Here is a 27,346-nt window from a genome sequence, read left to right as displayed (position 1 = left end):
ACAGCCTTGTAAATTCTCCAGTTCCTGCTATGGGATGACAAAGCCTTACAGTCATTTGTCATTGGGTCTCAACCAAACAAATGATTTTGTTTCCACAGCTGGAGGTTGGGAAAACGAACTAATATGGTTATTCTAATCCTCATTATTATTTTCATTTCATTTATTTCATTTTTTAAAAGAATGCTCTTTGCACAAATCCCCCAGGACAGAGAACGTAATAAATGTGCATTACAACTAAATAAGCTCATAGCTTATTTTGAATGGTTATGTGCCAGACACTTCACTAATCACTTTTATGTAAGTAATTTAATTCTCACAAGTTGAGAATTTTTTTACAGCTGAAGGAAAGGATGCCTCCACAGTTAAATAATTTTCCTGATATTATCTAGCAGAAGAGTAGCAGACTGGAAATTCCAACCTGCCTGACACTAGAGCCCAGGTTTTAAACATCTATACTACTTTTCTTGAATTCAAAAAAGTGATCTTATGAGCTGCTGGTAATAAATTTCACCCATGTCACCACAATTCAAAAATTATTCAGTAATATTAGAAGCCACTGTGTTAACTATTTTAGTCAAAAAGGACTGTAGCTAATATAATCTGGTGTGGCCCTACTTAATTAAACAACTACCTGGCTTCATGAGGTAATCAATTACATCACCTGATAAAACATATATTTGTCTAAGTAAGGTAATGATTTAAAAAAATGAAGGAAGAATGGATGGAGGGAGAGAGGGAGGGATAAAAAGAAGAGGGAAGAAGGAAAGAAAGAAAGAAGTGTTGGAGGGTGGGGAAGGAGAGAGAGAGAAGGGGAGAGATGAAGGAAGGGAACAGGAAATGCATTGCTGAATGTTAACCCTGTGTGGATGGTAATATCCATTCTGAATCCACTTTGAAATTTCCTTCTGTTCTATAGATTTCTTTACTCCATAAGTCAAAACATTTCACTCCACACACCAAGAGCATTATAAATTATGACTTCTCATGGCAGAACTGATTAATAGACATACTCGATACTCTTCCAAAAGACCGAATTTTTTTTAACTCTATTTAAATGTCACTTTTCTCATCTCCATGTGACTTACATATTTTCTAAATCACCCTTCATTTCACACAACCATCACACCAGAAGCTTGGTGATGAAGGAAAGACACCACTGTTAATAGTTTTGTAAATCTTGACAACTTATATTTTAAAACGGTTCTTTAGAAATGTAAGGATTATGTCTAGAACTGATTCTAATCTAATGTTATAGAATTGAAAAGATACAGCTTAGCACTTTTTATTTTCTTTCTTTTACTCGGAGGGAGCTGTAGCCCTGGAATCTTTACAAGGCAGTATTTGTTAATAATATATAAAAGCATGTTACATATCAACATCAATAAAGGCAAATCAAACTTGTTTTGTACTGATAAGTTGAAGACTCTCCAGCCAATTTCTGTATTCTGTTTGTCTTAATGAATTAAAAACTCCAGAGAATGCTCTGGGTTCACTGTATTATATTTAGGTATAATCAGACAGTGTTCTTTTGTCATGGAATACTTGGCCCTGTATTAAGTCAAAGCAGCTTACTTTGCAGCAATAGGTCACTTGACTTAAACGTGAATATTCAAGAATAGGAAAGACTGTGTTTCTCTCCCTGGGGAAGATGGCCTGAGAGTGGTGACGTGTTATTTGGCAGATATTACTTAACAATCCTCATGTTTCTTTGAGTCATACCTTGCTCATTCTGGCAGACAGCCTTCAGGATGCGATGTCCGGGGCCACACTTGCCACGATCAGGGATACAGATCCCTTCAGATGTCAGCCACTGATAACACACTGGATCCTCACAAGGAACAGATTCTACCAGGTGAGGGCAGTGCCCTGCAGGCCCTGTGGACTCCATGAGGACGTGACGCTGTCTCATTCTAAATCCTAAAATGAGAAAGAATAAAAGGTTCATGGGATTCCATCCTGATCCAGCAAAGGAAAAGAAGCAGCAGCTAGGAAACTGATGAAACTTTTATTTGTGTACCTACAGCTAACTCTAAAGCATGTATTATTATTTTTGTTTGTTTGTTTTTTGTTTGTTTGCGGTACGCGGGCCTCTCACTGTTGTGGCCTCTCCCGTTGCGGAGCACAGGCTCTAGACGTCCAGGCCCAGTGGCCGTGGCTCACGGGCCCAGCCGTTCCGCGGCATGTGGAATCTTCCCGGACCGGGGCATGAACCCGTGTCCCCTGCATCAGCAGGCAGACTCTCAACCACTGTGCCACCAGGGAAGCCCCATGTATTATTTTTATGTGTTTTATTTTATGGGAAATGGGGAGATGAGAAGAGGAAAGGAAAGACAAAAGGGAAAAGAAATGGAACAGAAAATCTGTCTTCTAAGAGTTTACAATTTAGGAGTTAGAGTGGCCAGGCATAATCAAATGGAGTAATAAATAGCATATGTCCAATGGTAACAGTAAACCAGAACAAATAAATGAAGACTCACAGAAATAGCCTAAACATAGATAAATCCCCATTTTCTTTTTGTTGTTGTTTTTGACATTCTTGTTACTCTGTACTAAGCTGAAATACATCTATGCTTTGACATATCCCAGGTCACTGTTTCAGGCACTGAGATCTCCCTGTTTCATTCCTCTGAGATTTCCAGGTCAGGCTGCCCTGTGAAGACAGGATATCTTTGGGCTGCACTCGCCACCCTGGCTAGACATGGGTCCCTGGACAATTACTCAGTTTTTAAAAATGTACTGTGGGACTAGGCCCAAAGTTATACCATAATAAGGACGTGAATGGGTCTTACATGCTACAAGCCTACAGAGTCACAAACTCAATGTCACAGGAGTCAAGCAGGTACAAATTGAAGGATATGGGTCGACCACAAGACTGTATGGAGTGGTGCAGTCTGTGGTAAAACGGAAGATGTGTGCTTGCTTTAAAGTGTTTGACTATTATTCAGTTTCCATTGACTGTTACCACAAGGAAATGTGAACCCTATGTTGTCAAATCTTCCAATTTTGACTAAGAAGCCAGAAATGCAAGTTATGTTTGTTTTTTATATGACATCTCTCTATTTTTAAATGATGGGAATTAATTTACATTTTAAAAAGCCACGTAAGCTTTAAAAAGTGACTGAGAATGAGATGCAACCCTTTTGTTTGTGAGTTTTCCATCTCTGGCCCTCAGATATCACTTCTAAAAACTAGGCCTACTTTCCATGGATCTCATATTTTACCGTCCATCCTTTAATTCTCCAAATTCAGTCAACGGATTTAATTCCTTTAATTCTTTTTTTTTTTAAACAAAACCAATCTCATTACATAATAGCATCTTAAGAAATGACCATTTATTCCTTGGGACAGGTAAAAATAAATAAATAAATAAGAGACTTTTAGGAAGATAGCATGAGACCACTGAATTCACAGCAGAAGACTGTGGTACCCCACCACTCTTCCCGCAAGAGGAGGGGAGAGAGATAAGTTTGGGAGCATGAGAGTAACAAAGCCAGGTGTACCCCTCTCAGTTTGCCAGGGACATGCCTATTTCCCAACAAATAGTAGTGAGACAAAAAGAATACAAGGCTCAAGGTGTAGTTGGCAAAAGACTGGCTCCTCTTAAGTGGCCAAGGATGGAACAAGTGGACACGTGGTTTTAGGCCACAAGATGGAGCCGAGCTCCCTTAGAATATTGCAGGGCTGGGCAAGTATTTTAGATACAAAGTTGTAAGGGATTTATGGGTTTTTTTTTTTTTTGGTTCAGGGTTAACCCATGAGCTCGTTTTAAAAGACAGACTCTTACTTTATGGATTGACCACCTGTGGAAAGGCATCATTCGGCCAGTCAGAGAACATATCCTCATGGCATTGAAAATATTAAGGTCAGAAGCAATTAAAACAATAGATGGCTTCTGCTGCGCTTCATACCTCCAAGTTTATGTCATTAATTAGTCAAAATAAAACCTTCAGGAAAATTCAGCTCCTTTCCCGGGCCACCTTGAGAAGAGCGGCAGGAAACACACAGAGCTCTAAACTACACTCGATGGCCATCAAACTACAATGACCTCTGAGCCCTCACTGCCACACAGCATGGATGACCTCTATTCTTACATGTAATGTCCATATGCTGCTTATTTATTGTCTTATGCTTGTGCTTGTTTAGTTTATATCTTTGAGCAAGACACGGCACGGGTCTCCATGATTTACAATGTTTGACAACTGGCTCAGAAACTTAGCAGTCTTTACGGAGGGATGCTGGGTGTCCTATTACCTAGAGCTTAACACCAGTGAGGGGCAGGTGCAGTTTTCCTCTATAAATCAAGTTGCATCTATCTCGCCATAAATCTGTAGATTACATCTCCTCAGTCAATAAATTCTTTCAGTCACTCATTTGTGCTGCCCTTGTCCTGACTCTAACTAGGATCACATCAAAGCACAAGCTCAGCATAAACAAAAACCTTGGATTCTGTTGTTAGCACTTAACTTTAATCACACACTGGTGTTCATGGCTGCAATAGACATCAGGCTTCCTCTGGGTACTTCTGTTCTGAGAGATACGCAACTGCCAAGTCCACAGTGGCTGGGCCCAGCCAACCATTTACCTTCATTCACTGAATTCCATACTAATCAGATAGTACCATTCAGTAAACATTAACTGCCACATGTAGATCACTATAATATACTGTGGGAAGCCACAGGAGGAACAGAAAACATAAATCTATTCTTCACAGAGCATACAGTCCAACAAGTCAAAAAGCACATATGTTAACTAAGCATCCAACCTATACCAAGACTGTGATAGCCACTTTACTTCTATTACCCCAAATTAATAAATCCCCTAAACAATTTCATAAGTTACTGTTCTCATTTTACATACATGAAAACTAAGACTAGATGATAACTTATTACTTCTCCTAAGTCACATAACTGATTAAATGGATATGTATGAGGGATAAATTAGGAGGTTGGTATTAACGTATACACACTACTATATATAAAATAGATAACCAGCAAGGACCTACTGTATAGAACAGGGAACTATTCTCAATATTTTGTAATACCTATAAGGGAACAGAATCTGAAGAATACACACACACACACACACACACACACACACACATATATGCATATATGTACATATGTGTACATATATGCATACATACACATACATATATATAACTGCATATATACATATATACGTATAACTGTGCTGTACAACTGAAACAAAGTATTGTAAATCAACTATACTTCAATTACAAAAATGGATATGTATGAAATTCAGCTGAGGTCTTCCTGAGTTGTTACCTCTTCACAAGAAAGAATTCAATTCAGCTCTTGTGTATGACGTGTTCTAGCCCCACTTAGAACAGTGAAGCTGACAGGTACAATGGATCATTTCCTTAAAATAAAGCTGTGCAGATTACATATCAGAACTTTAGGTACTGAGTAGCAAGAAGGAGTTCTAATAATCACTTCCTGACCACAGATTCAGTTCAACTTTAGTGAAACTATATTTGCACAGTTTTTCTCTATGAACCCAAGGATTTAGTATATATTCTACTATTTTAGTGCATATGCTACTGAGGATAATTAAAAAAGAATGATTCGTGGGTTGGGGAAAGAAAAAAATAAGTGCCAGTGGCAGAAGAGAGGTCAATGTTTTTTAATTGAAGCCATAGAAAACTTAAAGGAGGCTCAGGAGGGTCAATCCAGGTCTAAGGACCTATATCTTCACATGAATGATAGTGGCCCAAAAGTGTCCACGTGAGCTTCTACAAAGCCACCAATGCCAACACTTGTCTCTACACTAACTCTGTTGGGACAGGCTTGAAGAAACATCCAGCAGGTTGACCAAGGATAACAGAAGCTTATTCTCTCTTAGAGCATTCCAGTTGCCCCTCACCTCTGCAGCCTTCGACGCTGGTTAACAACTCTGAGTCAAAGAACCTGAGCAGATGGAATCTTTGATTCTAGCTCTTTAGAAATCAACAACCATTCCTGCAAGGGTAACATCTTATAGTATTGTTCTAAGTTGACACCTTCTTATGAATACAGAAAATAAGAAGCAGAAGATCATGAGCATGAGAACCCTCAATGCTCAGGATGAGGAAGAGGCATAGCCCAACACCAGCCCCAGCACACACAGGCATGGAACAAAGAAAAAAGAAAAAAACCAAACTGCCCTACAGGGCTTCCCCGGTGGCGCAGTGGTTGAGAGTCCACCTGCCGATGCAGGGGACACGGGTTCGTGCCCCGGTCCGGGAAGATGCCACATGCCGCGGAGTGGCTGGGCCCGTGAGCCATGGCCGCTGAGCCTGCGCGTCCGGAGCCTGTGCTCCACAATGGGAGAGGCCACAACAGTGAGAGGCCCGTGTACCACAAAAAAAAACAACCCCCCCCACACACAAAACAACTGTCTTACATGTGATCTGTGACAAAGCAAAATTATTTCATAGACTTCTCATTAATGGTGGATCTTTCTAGCAGGCATGGATGAAAATGGAAATTTTCCCCATCATTGTTATATAAGATCTAAAACATGTCAGTATTTTCCTAGTTTAGGGTGTCATCTAAATTGATTTGTTTCAGAGCATAAAAGACTATGTTCATAGATGGTCATGGCTTCTCAGTTTCACAATGTCTTTTCCTATGGGGATATTTAGACCTTTAGGTGCTATAATGGGGGTAGGGGCAAGGGATACTATACTGAGGGAGGGTAGGATTCCCTGAAGTCCTAACACACAAGCAGTTACCTATTGTAACGCCATATCGTGAAGCCTCCATCAAATTTCTCTTAAGAACAACTTCTGTAGGCAAGGTTGCCTTTCTAGAATATATCTGAAAAGGGACAAGGATGCCATATAAATATATGTCTATGTATCAAAAAGAATTTTTATAAATGCACTATACCTATGGGTAGAGTTCGTCCATCAGCAAGTTTTTCAGGTTATTTCTCTTTCATGTATCTCTAATTATAACTCTCTGGGAGAGTATCAAAGATAAAGCAACGAATGATAAAAACTGATCCAATTTAAATTCCTCTGAAAGGTGTCCTAGCTTCACTTGACAAGTACCGACCTGCCGAACACCCATCCCCTTGTCTGCCTGTCACAGACCTGACGGAAGGAGCAAAGGCTGTGTACATGGCAGATTTTCTAATGTACTTTGAATGGCTGACGGCCACAAACCTCAGATGATTCCTGTTTGAAGGGTGGCTGCCTAAAAATAACAGCCACATGAAGATAATTTCTATAGTAACTAATTTCTTCTATTAGATAATAAAACATTTCATGCTTTCCCATCCTCTTCTACTATATATTTTTAAATGTGAACAAAAGGGACCATACCAAAGCAATAACACGTGACTGGGAAAAAGACGAGTGAGGAGAAAAAGTCATTACCTCCAACTTTACACATTTATTTCTTGCCATGGTGGTTTGCCTGTTTTTCCTCCTCAAATCCTCCACCATCCATACATAAAGAGGAGTATAAAGTATCCAGGAAAATATGACTATCCTAGATTCCTGCTAGGAGGTTCACTGCATTTCTTTAGGGTAGGCAATTCAAATATGAAACTAAATAATTCAGTTATATCCCAGAGTTGTGTGATGTTTAATGTATTAACCAGTGTACTCCAGCCTCCGTGGAATTCTCAACTACATTTAGTTTGTGCCAGTCAGAGACTCTGGCAGAACCCACGGTAGGACCATGGGACAGACCTAGATTGAGAGGATCCTGGACCTCATGCTCACGAGTCAATGGAAATAACAAGATGACTTAGCCTCATCATAACACGCCTGGGGAAATAACAAGATGACTTAGCCTCATCATAACACGCTTGGACTCCTTGTAGGCACAGAATCATTTCCCTGGAGGGAGAAATCTATTTTTTATTCTTCCCAAGAGGGATGACAGGCAGGTGGTCCTGGCAGGTTTTAGTAGGACCTTACAAATAAAAATTCTTTCTACTCTAGGGAGACATTTATAAAACTACAAACTCCCAGACCTGAATAACAATCACTGCAGCTTATACTCTCTCCCGTCTGTGATTACTTAGTTCCTAGGGCAGGTCACTTAGCCTCAGTAATTCTCACCAATCCCAACATGTCCCTAAACTCTGCAGGTGGCTGGTAAAACTACCACCTTCAGATAAAGAAGTTCTACTGTCTCTACCCTTTCCTTCATGCCCCAAAGGCTAAGCCTTTCTTTGAAAAATTTATTGTTGAAGGCAAAAAACACACTTCCCAGATACCTGGTGCACTCAAGCTGTTCTTGGAATACCCTCCCCTTCTCATACAACTGCAATCTACTTTTGCTCTCTCTCCAAAGGTGATGCACTGGAGCTAAGGTGAATCCCATGCCTCACGCCATATCTCCTACATCAGGCTCAGTGATTCGCTCTCATGGATAATGGTTCCCACTGGCCTATGGGCAGAGGGCTTCTCTGCTAACCTCAGTGTTGGACTTGTGCCTTGATCCAAACTTCTTTAGACTTATGGAGGAAATCATTAAGGAAGCCAGTGTTAGAAGGAACGGTGGACTAAGAAGACAGGAACGCAAGTTCTTAGTGCTGGCCTGGCCATTATTAAATCACTATGGGATTTAGCATAATTTCTTTACTTCTCCACACTTTAGTTTTGACATTTTAGGAAGTGTTGGATCCTTGCTGAAACTAAATGCTGATACAAAGTTGGGCAGTATATTAGTTTCCTTGGGTGGCCAAAACAAAGTACCACAAACTGAGTAACATAAAACAACAGAAATCTGCCTCATAATTCTGGAGGCTAGAAGTCCCAAATCAAGGTGTCAGTAGAGCCATGCTCCCTCTGAATGCTCTAGGGAAGGACTGTTTTCCTGCCTCTCTCCTAGCTTCTAGTAGTTATTGGCCTATAGAAGCCTCACTCTAATGTCTGCCTCTGTCTTCACATGGCCTTCTCCTTGCCTTCTGTGTCTTTGTATCTTCATAAGGCACTCTCCTCTGTGTGTAGCCCTGTGTGCAGATTTTCCTCTTTGTATAAGGATATCAGTCATTACAATAGGGCCTAGCCCAATCCAATACAACCTCATCTCAACCTGATTACATTTGCAATAACTCTATTTCCAAATAAGGGCATATTCACATGTCCAAGGGGTTAGTATTGAACATATCTTTTTGGAGGACACAATTTAACCCACAACAGGTGAAGTCTAATGAACGATGTACCAGGGTTCCTTTGTCAGAGTTGACTTATGCAAGAGGGGGAGAGAAGCCAATGATGAAGTAGTTTGGCATAAAAGCATCTTGGGAAAATGGGGTGAATGAAAGCGTCAGAACATTGTGAGTTTCCCAGATGAGTTCCATGGACCTGTTCTGAGTTACGTGCAAGAGGAAGACAGAAATAAAGTTGAAAGTGCAGTTTTTCACAAAGGGTTTTGTGAAAAGTTGGCTCAAGTGACCAAAACTGCAACACAGAATTGGGAAAAAGGAGCATTTTCTGAATTGTTACAGAGACTCTATGGGCCAGAACAAAGAGGACAAAGCATTTAATAAACATCTATTACGTTTGACCCCTGCATTGCTTCTATCTTCTTGCAGGATCAGGACCTCATATTTCCTTAAGGGAGTTGCTCCTGCCCCACTCTCAGCTTGTGAGGCTTGGATGGAGTTGTCCCTCCAGTGGTGGCCACATGCCTAGGACCTGGCTGGTTCAGCCCCACATCCCACAATCAGAGCGTTTGGGTCAGAGAGGAACACATGACACAAAGCAGCCAGTGAGATTCAATTCCAGGACTCTTCCTGAAATTATTAAGGAAGACACTTCTTGCTACTTCGTTTACCATCGAAAATAAAAATTACCTTATGTGTGTATGCGTGGTGAGAACTTTTAAGATTTAATCTCTTAGCAACTTTTAAGTATAAATACAGTATTGTTAACCATGCTATACATTAGATGCTGTACATTAGATCCTAAGAACTTATTCATCTTGCAACTGGAAGTTTGTACACTTTGATCAACATCTCCCCGTTTTTCCCACCACCTAGCCCCTGGCAACCACCATTCTACTCTCTATTACTATGAGTTTGGGTTTTTTAGAATCTACATAAAAGTGAGATTATACAGTATTTGTCTCTCTCTGTCTGACTTATTCCACTTTGTATAATGCCCTCAAGCTTCCTCAATATTGTCACAAATGGCAGGATTTCCTTCTTTTTTATGGCCGAAAAATATTCATATATATATATATATATATACGTTCTATATATATGATATAAATATGATATATATGTGAGATATATACATACATATATATATATATATAAAACATTTTCTTTATCCATCAATCTGTCTTTGGTCATTTTGTCTGGTTCCATATGTTGACTATTGTGAGTAATGTGTCAATGAACACAAGGGTACAGAGAGAGAAAAATATTAAAAGTCCTTACCACAAAAAAAGGTAACTCTGTGAGGTGATGGATATGTTACCTAACCTCACTGCAGTAATCATATATATATATATGATTATATATCAAATCATCATATATATATCAAATCATCATATATATATCAAATCATCATGTTGTGTACCTTAAAATTACACAATGTTATATGTCAGTTATATCTCAATACAGATGATAAAAATTAATTAACCATAAAAATAAGATATCATCCTTTATAAGATGTTATGTTGATTTTATTACAATGTTCTAGAGAAAAAAAAACCCTCCACATAAAATGTGCTTATTGATTTTGTGACACAATTAGATCTAGAAACCAAAACGTGTGAAAAGAATGGATCTAAGAATCAAGGAAACAAACTTTTTATCTTCATTCTCTAATTTGTGATCTGCAGACCATGTTGACGTTAACTGACCTCTGAAAGTTTCTATGAAATTGAAAGACTTTTAAAATCTGCCCCAGTAAAATCATAAATGGATTTTAAGCATTGAGCTTAGATAATTAGGATGATATAGGGCTAATTTTTTGTTTTGTTTTAAATCAAACATCAACTGCATAAAATAAGGTTCGAATGTAATATTGCCTCTTAAGCAATAAAAGACAATTATTTATATCACTGAAGGGATTTAGAACAACATCTAATACTTGAATTTTTGTTAACAAATTCTAAGAAATAGATGTTTCAAATCAGAGTGTCTCAAATAGTTACAGAATTTTGTTGATGCCTTGTTATCCACCTGTCAAGGACACAAATAATCACTAAAAGACATATGTTAACCAAAACTAAATCTACCAACAAGAAGGATATATAATAAAAGTTTAGTGGTTGAAAAAAAGAAGAGAAAGAAAATTAATGCCTGGTCTTTGCTCCATGGAGAGGACCTGCCTTAAACTGAACCTAATAAAGGGAAAAGTAGAAGCAAGAGATGGAGAAATAGATTATAAATAGAAAGAGAAAAGAATAGAAAATTGTAGAAACAGGAGATTATAAAGATGAAGATAAAGAATGAAACTGTGCTCTGTTGACCTCCTGATACTATGGGGTGCCACCCTACCTTCCCTTCTATTTTTAGCTAGATGAGCTAATAAGTTCCCTTATTTTGGCTTATACCAGTTGGAATTGGGCTTCTGTCACTTATAACCAAAAGTGTCCCAATGAATATAGGGCCCACTTGGCCTGGTGTGGGTTCTCCAGCTTTGAAAGCAAAGGAAGACAACACTCAATGCAGTAACTTTGTGCCAGCAGGGACAGCCATGGCCACAGTGGCTGCGGGAGCCTAAGTCCAGCCTCAAATGATGTTCTAGACAGAGACCTCAAAACAGAGACACACACATCAAACATAAGAGGACTGGTCTAATAACAGGTAAGTCACCCTGGGGAGCCTCACATACAACTACAAGAGACTTGCATAGTCCAGTTATACACGTGTGGACCACAAGACAAAAAAATCGTGAGTGTTAGAATTAACGGGAAATTATTTGTACCTATAAGCTAAAGAGGCTTGGGGGGCATTCTGGTTACATGTCTAATACAGGAGTAGCATGAGCTTTCCAATAGACCCCCATATTCTATTGAGATTCAGATTTCTATTGTTTGACAAAAGACTTAAATTTAGTCTTTCTGTCATAGAGGCAATACACATACTCCTCTTCTACCTTAGAACAAAAGAGACAGAATAAAGAGAAAAGCCAAGGGACATGGGTATGTGGACCTAGGCATGCCCATGTGTGCCTGTGAGCCCTCTGGGAAGTGCTGAAATGTGAGTTTTCAAATGGAGGTAGAATTAAGCTGAGAGCATCAGTATTGTAGCATCAAGCACTTGGCCATGTGCTCTTCTTTTGCGTGGGATAACTGGAAGGATTAGTGCTTAGCAAACACAACCTAACTTGTGGAATGTGCTTGGATCTCATTTCTCTAAGTAAAATGAATATTTCCTTTTAGCACTGCCACTGAGGAACACAGTATCAATAAAAACTGAAGGATCAATAAAAGAGAAGTCAAGATGCCACTAAAAATGTAAATTTGAAGATGCAGATGTGTATATAACAGCAAACCAAAGAAAACAGGACTGCTCAGACCTACAAATTTTTTTTTAACATCTTTTCTGGAGCGTGTATATATATGTATATATATATTTTTCACTACAGCTCCCATCAAGGGCTTCTTTTCTTTTCTTTTTTTTAAAAATGGGTTTTTTTTTGATTATTTAAATTTCTTTATTTTATCCATTGTATCTGTCTCTTGGCCACTGAAGAGTTTTGTGGGGTTTTTTTTTAACATCTTTAGTGGAGTATAATTACTTTACAATGTTGTGTTAGTTTCTGTGGTATAACAAAGTGAATCAACTATACATATACCTATATCCCCACATCTCCCTCCCACCCTCCCTAACCCACCCCTCTAGGTGTACACAAAGCACCGAGCTGACCTCCCTGTGCTCTGCGGCTGCTTCCCACTATCTATCTACCTTACGTTTGGTAGTGTATATATGTCAATGCCACTCTCTCACTTCGTCCCAGCTTACCCTTCCCCCTCCCCATGTCCTCAAGTCCATTCTCTACTTCTGCTTCTTTATTCCTGTCCTACCCCGTAGGTTCTTCAGAACCTTTTTTTTTTTTTAGATTCCATATATACGTGTTAGCATACGGTATTTGTTTTTCTCTTTCTGACTTACTTCACTCTGTATGACCTCACTACAAATAACTCAATTTGTTTCTTTTTCTGGCTGAGTAATATTCCATTGTATATATGTGCCACATCTTCTTTATCCATTCATCTGTTGATGAACACTTAGGTTGCTTCCATGTCTTGGCTATTGTAAATAGTGCTGCAATGAACATTGTGGTACATGACTCTTTTTGAATTATGGTTTCCTCAGGGTATATGCCCAGTAGTGGGATTGCTGGGTAGTATGGTAGCTGTGTTTTTAGCTTTTTAAGGAAACTCCATACTGTTCTCCATAGTGGCTGTATCAATTTACATTCCCACCAACAGTGCAAGAGGATTCCCTTTTCTCCACACCCTCTCCAGCATTTATTGTTTCTAGATTTTTTGATGATGGCCATTCTGAGTGGTGTAAGGTGATACCTCACTGTAGATTTGATTTGCATTTCTCTAATGATTAGTGATGTTGAACATCCTTTCATGTGTTTGTTGGCAATCTATATATCTTCTTTGGAGAAATGTCTATTTAGGTCTTCTGCCCATTTTTGGATTGGGTTGTTTCTTTTTTTGATATTGAGCTCCATGATCGGCTTGTATATTTTGGAGATTAATCCTTTGTCAGTTGCTTCGTTTGCAAATATTTTCTCCCATTCTGAGGGTTGTCTTTTTGTCTTGTTTATGGTTTCCTTTGCTGTGCAAAAGCTTTTAAGTTTCATTAGGTCCCATTTGTTTATTTTTGTTTTTATTTCCATTTCTCTAGGAGGTGGGTCAAAAAGAATCTTGCTGTAATTTATGTCATAGAGTGTTCTGCTTATATTTTCCTCTAAGGGTTTTATAATGTCTGGCCTTACACCTAGGTCTTTAATGTATTTTGAGGAGTTTTTTGTGTATGGTGTTAGGGAGTGTTCTAATTTCATTCTTTTACATGTAGCTGTCCAGTTTTCCCAGCACCACTTATTGAAGAGGCTGTCTTTTCTCCCTTGTATATTCTTGCCTCCTTTATCAAGGATAAGAGGACCTTATGTGCGTGGGTTTATCACTGGGTTTTCTATCCCGTTCCATTGATCTATCTTTCTGTTTTGTGCCACTACCAAACTGTCTTGATTACTGTAGCTTGGTAGTATAGTCTGAAGTCAGGGAGCATGATTCCTCCAGCTCCGTTTTTCTTTCTCAAGATCGCTTTGGTTATTCGGGATCTTTTGTGTTTCCATACAAATTGTGAAATGTTTTGTTCCAGTTCTATGAAAAATGCAATTGCTAGTTTGATAGGGATTGCATTGAATCTGTAGGTTGCTTTGGGTAGTATAAGCAGTTTCACAATGTTGATTCTTCCAATCCAAGAACATGGTATATATCTCCATCTGTTTGTATCATCTTTAATTTCTTTCATCAGTGTCTCACAGTTTTCTGCATACAGGTCTTTTGTTTCCTTAGGTAGGTTTATTCCTAGGTATTTTATTCTTTTTGTTGCAGTGGTAAATGGGAATGTTTCCTTAATTTCTCTTTCAGAATTTTCATCACTAGTGTATAGGAATGCAAGTGATTTCTGTGCATTAATTTTGTATCCTGCAACTTTACCAAATTCATTGATTAGCTCTAGTAGTTTTCTGGGAGCATCTTTAGGGTTCTCTATGTATAGTATCACGTCATCTGCAAACAGTGACAGTATTACTTCTTCTTTTCCGATTTGGATTCCTTTTGTTTCTTTTTCTTCTCTAATTGTGTGGCTAAAACTTCCAAAACTATGTTGAATAATAGTGGTGAGAGTGGACAACCTTGTCTTGTTCCTGATCTTAGAGGAAATGGTTTCAGTTTTTCACCACTGAGAACGATGTTGGATGTGGGTTTGTCATATATGGCCTTTATTATGTTGAGGTAAGCTCCCTCAATGCCTACTTTCTGGAGGGTTTTTATCATAAATGGGTGTTGGATTTTGTTGAAAGCTTTTTCTGCATCTTTTGATGTTATCATATGGTTTTTATTCTTCAGTTTGTTAATATGGTGTATCACATTGATTGATTTGCATATATCGAAGAATCCTTGCATTCCTGGGATAAACCCCACCTGAACAGGTTGTATGATCCTTTTAATGTGCTGTTGGATTCTGTTCGCTAGTATTTTGTTGAGGATTTTTGCATCTATGTTCATCAGAGATTTTGGCCTGTAATTTTCTTTTTTTGTGACATCTTTGTGTGGTTTTAGTATCAGGGTGATGGCAGCCTTGTAGAATGAGTTGGGGAGTGTTGCTCCCTCTGCTATATTCTGGAAGAGTTTGAGAAGGATAGGTGTTAGTTCTTCTCTAAATGTTTGATAGAGTTCGCCTGTGAAGCCATCTGGTCCTGGGCTTTTATTTGTTGAAAGATTTTTAATCACAGTTTCAATTTCAGTTCTTGTGATTGGTCTGTTTATATTTTCTATTTGTTCCTGGTTCAGTCTCAAAAGGTTGTGCTTTTCTAAGAATTTGTCCATTTCTTCCAGGTTGTCCATTTTATTGGCATAGAGTTGCTTATAGTAATCTCTCATGATCCTTTGTATTTCTGTAGTGTCAGTTGTTACTTCTCCTTTTTCATTTCTAATTCTATTGATATGAGTCTTCTCCCTTTTCTTCTTGATGAGTCTGGCTAATGGTTTATCAATTTTGTTTATCTTCTCAAAAACCAGCTTTTAGTTTTATTGATCTTAGCTATGGTTTCTTTCATTTCTTTTTCATTTATTTCTGATCTGATTTGTATGATTTCTTTCCTTCTGCTAACTTTGGGGTTTTTTTTTTTTTTGGTTCTTCTTTCTCTAATTGCTTTAGGTGTAAGGTTAAGTTGTTTATTTGAGATTTTTCTTCTTTCTTAAGGTAGCATTGTATTGCTATAAACTTCCCTCTTAGAACTGCTTTTGCTGCATCCCATAGGTTTTGGGTTGTCATGTTTTCATTGTCATTTGTTTCTAGGTATTTTTTGATTTCTCTTTGATTTCTTCAGTGATCTCTTGGTTATTTAGTAGTGTATTGGTTAGCCTCCATGTGTTTGTATTTTTTACAGTTTTATTCCTGTAATTGATATCTAGTCTCATAGCGTTACAAATATAAACAAGCACACAAAGGTTGAAGATTTCACTTTAAGCCTGAGGACAACATCAAAAGAAAACAACACACATAAATGCCCCTCATGAAAATTTGAAGTATATCATCAAATTCAGCATGTGATTCAGCCTTTGGGAATCTGAAAATAATAAAGAGATATGCAAAACTGTTGTTTCTTGATATGATTACAGAAATCATATCTAATTTCTACAGTATAACCATTACTTGTAAAAAAATCATTAATTTATGGTTAGGTTATATTTGATCCGGTCCAAAACATCCATAAGACATTTGGTGCATGGCAAAAGCTACTTGAAATTTGGTCTTAATCAAATCATGTGGCATGGGATAAATATGCTCATGGATATTTTGGACAGGACCAAATATGAAGGACGTTTTGGTGTGGAACAAATGTCTTATGGACATTTTGGTCAGGACCAAATATCTTGTGGGGTTAAATTATACCATTTTTCAGTAATAGTCACTCACCAGCTACGAGCTTAATTGGAAGGTCAACCAAGGTAGGATTCTGTGTCAACAGAAATGTCTCCAATGTTTCCTTAATAACTGAATGCTGTCAGACTTGAGCTGGTTATCTACATTTTACAAACAAATATTGTCCTAAGCAGACTTAAGGGGCTATTTAGTGACCACAATAAATAGCGTGCACTGGAAGGAAGTGAAGCACACACAGACAAGGCACTCACCTTTTCTTCCCTGAGGATCGTGGCAGTTTTCATGGACGCACAAGCCCCAGGCTGACCAGGAAGATACTATACAGTCTGTAGAGCAAGGGATATTGCAGAGCTGAGAAGCTGAAGGGGCAGGTCCCAAACATAATGTCTTTTCCACGGGTCTAGAGACTGAATGGATGGAAAAAAAAAAAAATGGCCTGAGTCACATCCTCTGAACATCCCTAGAATTTTTCCCATCTTTATTTGTGTGCCTGCCTTGCTCACATCAGCTTTATGGTTAAACAGACTATATGCAAACAAAATATCAACATTCTTCCAATATGTACTACTTAGCTCCACATTATTAGCATTTGGGGTGAGGAAAGGCAAGAAAAGACAGTGACAAAGGGCATGCATTTGAGTTTCCTGTTTGACAGAGTATTCCCTGGGAATCCAAGAGAGGACTGGAAACCTAGATAAAAATTATCTAGAGTTATGAAGTTTAAGAAAATTAAGTGGCTTTGTGAAGTTCCAAGATGAGTCTATCTCGACTATACAAATGACTGGGTTGTTGTGAAAAATTCAAAATTGAACCCCGAGGTGGGGTGTTTAGCATAACCAATCTGCTGCTATTACTCCCCTGAGGGGTGGACCTCTCAAAGACATGGAGGAAAAATGGATTTTAGAAGAAGAAGAAAAATCAGGATCTGCACTGGCAGAATTAGCCCCTGGAAGTCAGTTTCATTAGGTGGAAGTCAGTTTCATTAGGTGTATGAACAACCTAACATTACACCTAAAAAAACTTGTGCCCAGAGGCACAAGGAGTGTCTGTGGAGCCACAGGAAATGCCAACTAGGACCTTCCAGCTCTTCCTGGTATGCATCTGCGCCCAGAGAATGCCCAGAACTGGGTCAAGGTAGGAGGCAGTAATCATCTGTCCAACAGTGGTGCTCATCAAGTGTCCTCCCTATGCAGACCCATGCTGAGAATCATGAAAATACACAGATGAAGAAGATGGGCTCCTGATTCTCATGGAGATTATAACATAATAGGAGCTAGGATAGCAATACCCCAAAATGACCCAATAAAAGAACAGCCAAATGCCTGACTACACTTGCATAGAGTGATCCCACACTAAGTGGGTTTCGGAGCAATTCAGAGTTTGTGAGCCAATGGTTTAAGACCAGATGGTTTTATCTTATGGGTTGCCTTGCACTATGATTGAAATATTTCCTATACGTCACTTCCATCCATTAAGCAGATCAGAAGTGCTTCAAAGATGGAGACTGGTATGAGACAATAGGGAAGTAAATCACCCCATCTACTTTGCTTCCTCACTCTTTACATAAGATGTGAATTGAATCAGATACAGATCGAACTAAATCACAGCTGTGACCAGCAGAACTTTGAATGTAAACCAAAGCAAGAGCAAAATCACAAAAATACTGTCATGAAGATGTTTTAACCATCAGGGAAAGAAGTGGAGCGGCTTGAGGTGTTCATGAGGGTGAATGGGAAAAACAAAAGGTTGCAAAGGAAAATGATAATAACGGTTTGTTTGCAACTAATTCTTTTACAGTTTACCAAAAGGATTTGACCTGACTTAAAATAAAAGACAGGAACAAAGCAAGATTGCTAACGTAAATGTCAAAGATTGCAAGCCATGTGGAAGAGACAGGCAAGGGAAGACAGAGCAGATATTGGAGGAAAGTAAAGGGGTTTCCTGGGAAGGCTGAGGAGAGGTGATGATCAGAGATTGTGCTGAAGATAACAACAGCTGGGTGGGGAGGTTGGAGTGACCAGGACTGTGCATGTACATATGACACTGATGGACCAGGGGTAAAGAAGAACCTGTGAGATGGGGGAGGGGTTTGCAATTCCTTCCCCAGGAGTGAGTAAAAGACCAACAAGCAGCTATTCACTGAGTACATCATGCATTCATTCCAAAACCACTGAGTACCCGTTTAAATCAGGCCGTATTGGATGGTGTCTGCTTTCAAGGAACTCTCAGTCGAGAAGGGTAAGTCAAGTAGCATTTTAACAAGATTGATGGAAAGAGATGTTTTAGAGTATTGTATAAATAGAAAGCTGCACAGCCAGAGGTCTTAAGGCAGAAGTGTGTTTCAGTCCAGCCCCATGCTTGGTAAGCATGTGTTCTCACAAACTCAAACTTTAGTTCCAAAAACAAAACCTAAGTAATGATGGAAAAGGAAGTGGGGGCATGTAAACTGATTACTCTAGCTGTTTAATAAACATTTATAGTGCATGCCAGGCACTGTTTATAAACATCAATTAATTTATCCTGCATAACTTTGAGATATATACTATTATTTTTCCTACTTTAAAATGGGGAAACTGAGACACTTACTCACTTGCTTACTCACTTGCTCACATTCCCAATTAGCAAGCAGTGGAGCCAGGATTTGGAACAAGGTGGTCTGGTTCCAGAATCTGTGCTGTGAACCACTGCTCTATGTGGCATCATTGGTCATTCAACCTACATTGCTAAGTACTTACCATGAGTTAACACTGTGTTAGGTGCTGAAGCTAGATTAGTAGTGAAACAGACAAGGTCACTTGTCCTCATGTAGCCTCTTTTTCAGTGTGAGTTGGTACTAAGCATTCATGAGTCCATGAGCCTCAACAATAAGACTAGAAAGCCATTATTGCTGCTTCTCTTTCCTTTGCCATGGCTGTCTCCCTGTAACACCAGACAGAACTTAAGTGTCTGATGATCAATGCTGAGAAGGTACGCCAAACGTCTCAGCTCCAAGACCCAGCAGACACTTGCTGCCACAATCTCTGAACTTGAGGTTGGACCCTGCAGTTGAAACTGGTCAATCCACCAGCGTAATACCTAGGCTCACAGCAGGTCTGAACTAAATCTCATTAGAAGCGCCAGAATGGCTTAACTGTCCAGAAGGCAGTTAAGCCTTAGGGTTGGTATTTCAATTGGAAAGAGACTGGGGAACTTCACATGAAGCTGCATTTGTCAAGGACAACGTTTTTACAGATATTATGTTTATTTGGCTTATTTTTGGAGGGCTGCTGATGATTATTGGGAAGTGAGGGGGTAAGTCCCCTAAGGTCCCCTTTGATAAATACTTAACTGTCAGTCAATTGACTGTTGGACATTAGGGCTAATGGTACTAAGATATGAAATTAGGGAGAGACATGGTATGCTGGTGAGGAATGGGGGGATTTCCCTGGAGGCTACTAAGTGACATAATTGGAGGCCCAGGGGTGGGAGTGAGGCCATTTGTCAGAGCACTCATGCCTCTTCAGCACCTGCTGCTTTGAAAGACAGTAGATCTTAATCCATGTCAATAAATTCTTCCAGTCTCAGGGACATGTCTAAGATGCTTCATTTAGGCATTGAATCAATGGGCTTGGGTGAACTTTTCTCTATTTCAGCCCCCTGGGATACATTTGTTCTAGAAATAAATCATGAGTAAGTCACGAAGCACTTACCAGCTTCAGATCACTTAGGTAGTCAATTCCCCAAGAAAAGTGAACACAGGATATCACTATGCCTATTGACTCTTAGAGTTAGAAGGGGAGCTTTAGAGCTAATTTAGTTTAATTCAGCAATTTTACTGAAAAACTGAATTCCAAAGACCTTATGTGGTTTCCCCAAGTTCACTCAGCCAGTCCAAGGCAGAGCAAGACCTGAGCCTTGTCCCTGGTGGCTGACTCACCTCCACCTGTTCCTCTTGGTTTTCCTTCCATGGAATGAAGGCATCAGACAGAACAGATGAGGTCATTTGTACCAAGCATATTTTGTTTATGAATCACAGTGACTACAATGGAGGCAACCAGTGACACGACAGATCCAAGATATTCATGAAGGTTCCAGGCTGTTTAACCTCTAAACAAAATCCAAATTCCTCTCCTACTTTATTGCCACTTCAATACTCCTTCAAGCTCCATCCCACACCTCCCTGACGAAGCAGAAGGTAGTGAGACCAAAATGTGCTCCACGTCAAACAACTGTTCTTTTATTTGTAGCTGTTCATGATGTAATAAAATTATCCTGGGAGGTGGGTGGGGTCGGGGGGCATACCTGAACCACCTCAAATTGGATGGTCTGGGTAGTTTACTCTCTACTGAGCTCTCAATTCTTCTTGACCAAACTCCAGCCATGATGTCTGTGGGAAGAGGAGCTGCTTTTCTAGTCACCTGAAATCCTTTCTCTAGATATACTGACTGAAACAACTTTATTTCTATTTGCTAATAATTGTCTGCTCTAATGCAATGGATCCCTGCTGCAATCAGTGTACCTATTCAGTGAAGGTTTATGCTGGCCCAACTTTCTCCAGCTGCCTTAGACCATGTCACCTTGATACCTTCTGCCATTCCTGTGTTGACCAATTGCCTGACTAGGTAAGCAATTACCCAAGGTTTTATAGGCTATTTAGGTTTTGTAGGCTGCAATGTTAGTCCCTATAAAGACCTCTCATGGCCACAAAGTGTTAAAGAGACAAAGTAACTTTTAACTCAGATCAATTGATATCACTACATAGCAGTAGCTTTCTAAAGCTAGGGAATATTTTACAGTCTGATAAGTGATTGTACATATGCAGTAGTCATTAATGCTTTGAATATTTCAGTGCCTAACCTGGAATTTTTCATTTGCAATAAGAAATTATTAAATTGACCTGCCTTACAAGAAATGTGCAAGTCTGCTACTAATGATTGCAAAGTCACCTTAAATAATGAATTACTCCATGAACAGAATGCTAATTAACAAAGGGGGTGGGAATATGCTGGAGTTGATATATTTAATGTTAAAGAAAAAACTGTTCTTAATTCTAGAAATGTGCATAGTTCATGATTTTCCTTAAGGACAAAGTGATTTTAGATGAACGTACAAATTCAATTGAAATGATTTGTAATTAAGAAGAAAAATGCCTGTTGTTATCATTAGCATGTGACCACCACTGTAAAGAAAAACGAGTGCCTTCACATTTCCTTCTTTGAAACTAAAGCTCTGATCCAAACTAATTTGAATCAACACAGAAATAAGTTGACAAAGATTCAGTAAGAGTATATTACCCCCCCACCCCTACTGCTGGCCATTTTGTAAGATCTAAATTTCAATGCTATTTAATGACTCAAAAAGAAATTAAATGGAAATTGCATCATCATCATAATTAGTTAATTATAATTAATAACTAGGTACCCTCTGTATTTTATTTTAAAAATGAGTAATGTTTGCTTAGAGTAAAAAATGTTATCACAGGAGCCAATGGCATTTTCTTGTTTTTTAATATGTCTATTATCAGATGAAACATCAAATGAGTCTTTAAAAATTTAGCAAGTGTTTCAGGCAATTCTGCCATGGCATAATGGAACTCAGTTTTCCCTCAGAACAGAAAGAAAGATCTTGATCATGGGCAAGAAATTAGTCAAACATATTGATTTTTTTCCAGTACTTTCAGGGAGGTAGAGATGAAAAGAAAGTAAAGGTGATGCTACTTCCTGGGAACTCTTAAAACCTGGATGATTTTGCCTGCTTTCTATCTTAGGGGTACCTGAGTACCCCTGCATTCTATCTTCAGTTGATTTTACATAAGATATTTGATTTGCAGAAAGACATCAGCCTTCACAAAGAACTTAGACCAAAAAGTTATATTCACTTCAATTTTCCAAATCAAATGCAGGCCCTGTCAATCCCAAAGGGAATTCTCACTCAAAACTCAGAACCCCCTTATTCCACAGGGTGTCCAGGAAATCATAATATAAACAACAATTGCTCAGAGTTAATTCAAAAATAATGAAAGAGCCTACTTATGTAAAAATGCTGCTTTCTAAACGGTTTTTGAGAAACAGTATTGCCTCTGGCATATTCACTTAGGGAGCATACTGACTTGGCAGAAATTCAATCCACCTAACTGCTAAAATAAATAGGCTTCTACAAACTGAAGGAGTCAAATGGTTGAAGGGGAAAGATAAATAATATTACAGTTTTAACCAGAAAGCTATTTTCCTTAAAGAAGCTTCATGTATTATTTCAATTGCCTTTTGCCACTGGGATTTGCAAAATAATGCATCATTCTTTTAACTCAGTGGTTAGAATAAAAGCAAATATGTCTTCTAGCACTTATAGGCAGCTTAAAGAATTAAATCACATCTCATCCTATTATATCTAATAAAGCTTAATTTTAGCCATATTGTGACTCTCTTGGCAAAGTACTGTGCAATACAGTTTGGCAGGAGGATGTATGTACCATAAATATAATATCTAAAAATAATTATTTCTAATTGGAGGAATTATGTGAAATTTGGCCACCTGTCAAAAATTTTTCCAAATTTCATTCATTTCACATAGTGAATTAGAAAACACCTACCAACTAGTGATTTTCTTAATGCTACAGAGTAACAACATGATAAGTAAAGATGGAAAACAATATTCAGAATAAAAATGGACAAAATAAATGAAGTATGTATTCCATTTTAGAAAGTAATTAGATCAATATCCAACAATTACAAAATTAGGGAAGAAATACAGTAGCCTTCAGACCTATATTCATATATTTCTTTATGATATATTCTCTCCTCTGTACCTCTTTTTTTAATTAATTTTATTGGAGTATATTTAATTTAGAATGTCATGTTAGTTTCTGCTGTACAGCAAAGTGAATCAGTTAAACACACACACATATATATCTTCACTCTTCTGTAGATTCTTTTCCAATGTAATCATTACAGAGTACTGAGTAGAGCTCCCTGTGCTATACAGTAGGTTCTTATTAGTTATCTATTTTATATATAGTAGTGTGTATATGTCAATCCCAATCTCCCAGTTTAATCCCTCCCCCCCACCTCCTTTGCCCCTTGGTAACCATAAGTTTGCTTTCTACAGCTGTGATTCTGTTTCTGTTTTGTAAATAAGTTCGTTTGTACAATTTTTTTAGATTCCACATATAAGTGATATCATATGATATTTGTCTTTCTCTGACTTACTTCACTCAGTATGACAATCACTAGATCCATCCATGTCACTCCAAATGGCATTATTTTATTCTTTTTTATGGCTAATATTCCATTGTATATACGTACCACATCTTCTTTTGAGGATTTCTTTCTGATCGTTTCTCAGACTAGTAATAATTAATTAGGAAAATGAATAAGTGAACACTATGTCCCCTTCTAAAAAATTCTTAAAGATAAATAAAATGAAAAAAAATAGGTTTAAAAATATCAGTATTGAAGGCCAAACCTCAGGAAAGGTAGGTGTTTTAGAGGAAAATGAGGAGCAAGGTGGGTGTTTTTGATGTGATTCTGAAACGTACTTAAAATTATTACTAAAGGTTTGATGGAGAGGATGAAACTAAATTATAATGACTATTTTCATCTTAAAATTTAAGATTAAAGGGACTTCCCTGGTGGCGCAGTGGTTAAGAATCCGCCTGCCAATGCAGGGGACACGGGTTCGAGCCCTGGTCCGGGAATATCCCAGAGCAACAATATGCCGGGGAGCAACTAAGCCCATGCGCCACAACTACTGAGCCTGTCTTCTAGAGCCCGCGAGCCACAACTGCTGAGCCCACGTGCCACAACTACTGAAGCCCATGCACCTAGAGCCCGTGCTCTGCAACAAGAGAAGCCACAGCAAAGAGAAGCTTGTCCACCACAACAAAGAGTAGCCCCCGCTCACTGCAACTAGAGAAAGCCTGTGTGCAGCAACGAAGATGCAATGCAGCCAAAAATAAAATAAAAATAAATAAATACATTTATAAAAAATAAAATCTAAGATTAAAGTCATTCCTAAGTTATTACAATGAGTTCACAATAAGCAGCCCACCCCTAGATTTTCTTAAAGAGCAAAGGATGACCAAAGAAGCCATTAAGGCAGCTTGGAACTTGGAGAAGGAGGGCTGTAAAGCTCACCCTCCACTGGGTACACATAGCATCACTAGCCCAATTCTTTTTCCTTATCAACCATATCCAACCCATCAACTGAGGAAAAACAGAGGTGACCGTAAAACATCCCTAAGTCCATTGGGCAAGAATTGGAAAGAAAAAGGATATTTTAAAAATACAAAAAAACAAAACAAAACAAAAAAAAAACGTGGTTGAGATAGAAATGTGTCAGAGAGCAGGGACAGGGAAAGGGACACGGAAAAGTAAGATCTGGTAAGAAAGGTCAGAAGGTGGCAAAAGAAAGCAGACCTAAGTCTCCCAGACTTCAGTACTGGTCACAGGATGCCCTGTTACTCCATCAGCAAGAAGGGCCTTCATCTGATTTAGAAGGTCTGATTTAGGTGGATATAGAAGGTGGATGTTTCAACCCGGGAATAATTCAATGGAAATTTTAAATAATGGTAATGAGAAGGGGAAATCCATGTTCTCTGAGGTGACACGGTCCTCCAAGAACATCACAAACTCCAAAGCTTAAAGCCATTCCTAAGGGGCCACAAAAGGGGAAATATGTGGTGATTATCTTAGAGATCCAAGAAAGAACTATTGCTCTCTAAAACAAATATGCGCACCATCCTGTTTTTAAAGGAAGGGAAAGAAAAGGGCCCACTATACCTGATAGCCTTGTTAGCATACACTGCTTTAAATTTGCAAATTGTTTTAGACTGAACAAGTTAATTTGACTTCAAAGGAAGGCTCATGGGATTCAGCAGGTTCCTAAGTAGTGAGAGGAATGAGACACCGCCTAAAACATTTATAAATGCAGAATAGTTCATTCTTTTGTACGAGAAATTGCATTATACATTTTTAGAAGTAACACAAAAATTACAAACCAAAACCCCTGCATTGCAAAACTGGTTGAAAGTTCTTTTCCTCCCAGGCCTATTCATACATTACAAGTCCTACTTTCTATAGCTCTTCACTATGTCAAGGCCAATATTATAAAGTAGTAGCTTCCCACTTGGATAAACCAGTGGGTTCTAAGGTAGATCCAACTCAGAAGAACTGGGTCAGGATTGGAAAGGGGGTAGCAGAGAGTACAGTAAGGACTTAATATCTTCGAAAATCTTTATGATTAGCAGGTCAGGGAGTCAATGTTCTGAATAATTTATTGAGTATGATTTTGAAAAGCCAATTGGCCAAATATCAATACTACCATTAAAATCCATTAAACTGAAAGTCTACCACTACCTGTGTAAATTGGGCAAATTGTTTAGCAATTGATCTTCTGTAAAATAAAGAGACTATCTAATGTTTCTCACCTTTGTCATGTTATCTCCTCCCCAAGGAGCATTTGTAAACATTTTTTCCCTTATTTTCCCTTTTTCCTCTATAACATTTTCACACCACAAATATACTGTGTGTAAGTAAGTTTTATATACATACACTTTATATGTAAAAAGTGTAAGATTTTTTTTTCACCCCAAGAACCTTTTATTGTCCCCTTGGGGGCAATATCATCCCCTTTGGGAATGCATGGACTAGACCACATATTGACCTTAAGTTTGTAGACTAAGCAGTCTACAAGTATATTCTGGTTCAATTAGCAAAATATTCTATGAGACAAGTACTACTAGTATCTCCAGTTTCCAGTGAGACAATTTAAATTTTAAAATTCTGCCCCAGCTTCTATAATTAGCAAAAGCAGAGGCAGGACCTGAACCCAGCCAGTGTGATTCTGGTTTTTCCTTTTCTTCACCGTGTTAGACTCTTCCAGCTCAAGGCTCTGAAATTCTTGAATTCAGTGCACATTTTCATGGCTGTTGGTTGCAATCTATCTTTTTAATTTGACTACAGTGCTTCTCAATACCTGTGTTTTGCTTGAAGTTGGAATCTACATGCTGATTTTTTTTTTGTAATAATCAGGAGATAATACATTAACTAATACGATATGCTATTCTCTGGCAGAATTCTGATGCATACAGAGAATACAGACATTTAAAACAGCTGAAATGCTGTAGAATTTTACAAATTTTGTCTTTTGTTTAGACAGTAGTCAAGTTATTAAAAAGCTGTCTTGAGAAGTTGCATACTCCATTTTTTTGTACATTTAAATATATCATCAGAGCAAAACAGGTTATAATATCAAAAAGACAGTGATTTATGTTTTAAAATATTATAGTTGCTTTCTATGAAGTCTTAATTTGAGAGAAAAAGCAATAAAAATAATGAGATAACAATTATTTAATTTAAAAACACAATTAGATGATTTTATATTAAAAGCAGTGTGGATGTACTCATAGCTTATTTAAATACAAATAAACATTAATTCTGAAAGTGTTCCTATGTATTTTTAAAAGGGAGGGTGAACTGAATTTTCCAAAGTAATATAGATTTTTTTATATCATAAAATGAGATACAGCTGCACGCAACAATTTTTTTTTAATGTTTGTATATCTTAATTGAGGCTCTCTAACAAATACTGTTTTCTTCAATCTGGTGAAGTTCAAAGGTAAGACATGTTTATGATGACTATTTTTCTGGTGGGGGGGACCCTGAAAGAACAGTAAGCATGATTGCTCAGAAAAGTTTCAGACCTTTGGCAGCTAGAGATCTTTAAAGTAGAATAGGCAACTTGACGTGAAAGTCAGCCT

General features: G+C 38.2%; 1 protein-coding gene across 1 annotated transcript in view; it reads right to left on the bottom strand.

The window, feature by feature from the left end:
• The window catches only part of THSD7B (thrombospondin type 1 domain containing 7B), a gene marked incomplete at both ends in the record, with an annotated part of 801,311 nt that overhangs the window by 517,203 nt on the left and 256,762 nt on the right, over positions 1-27,346 (bottom strand). Inside the window, 2 exons of the mRNA XM_079709630.1 lie at positions 1,720-1,917; positions 16,863-17,018. Coding sequence (XP_079565756.1) covers positions 1,720-1,917; positions 16,863-17,018 — 354 coding nt within the window. The remainder of the gene's footprint in view (positions 1-1,719; positions 1,918-16,862; positions 17,019-27,346) is intronic.

This window comes from Hyperoodon ampullatus (genome assembly GCF_949752795.1).
Source record: "Hyperoodon ampullatus genome assembly, chromosome: 8".
Lineage (NCBI taxonomy): Eukaryota > Metazoa > Chordata > Mammalia > Artiodactyla > Ziphiidae > Hyperoodon > Hyperoodon ampullatus.
The sequence above is the reverse complement of the archived record's forward strand: the minus strand, read 5'-3'. Positions and strand labels throughout refer to the sequence as shown.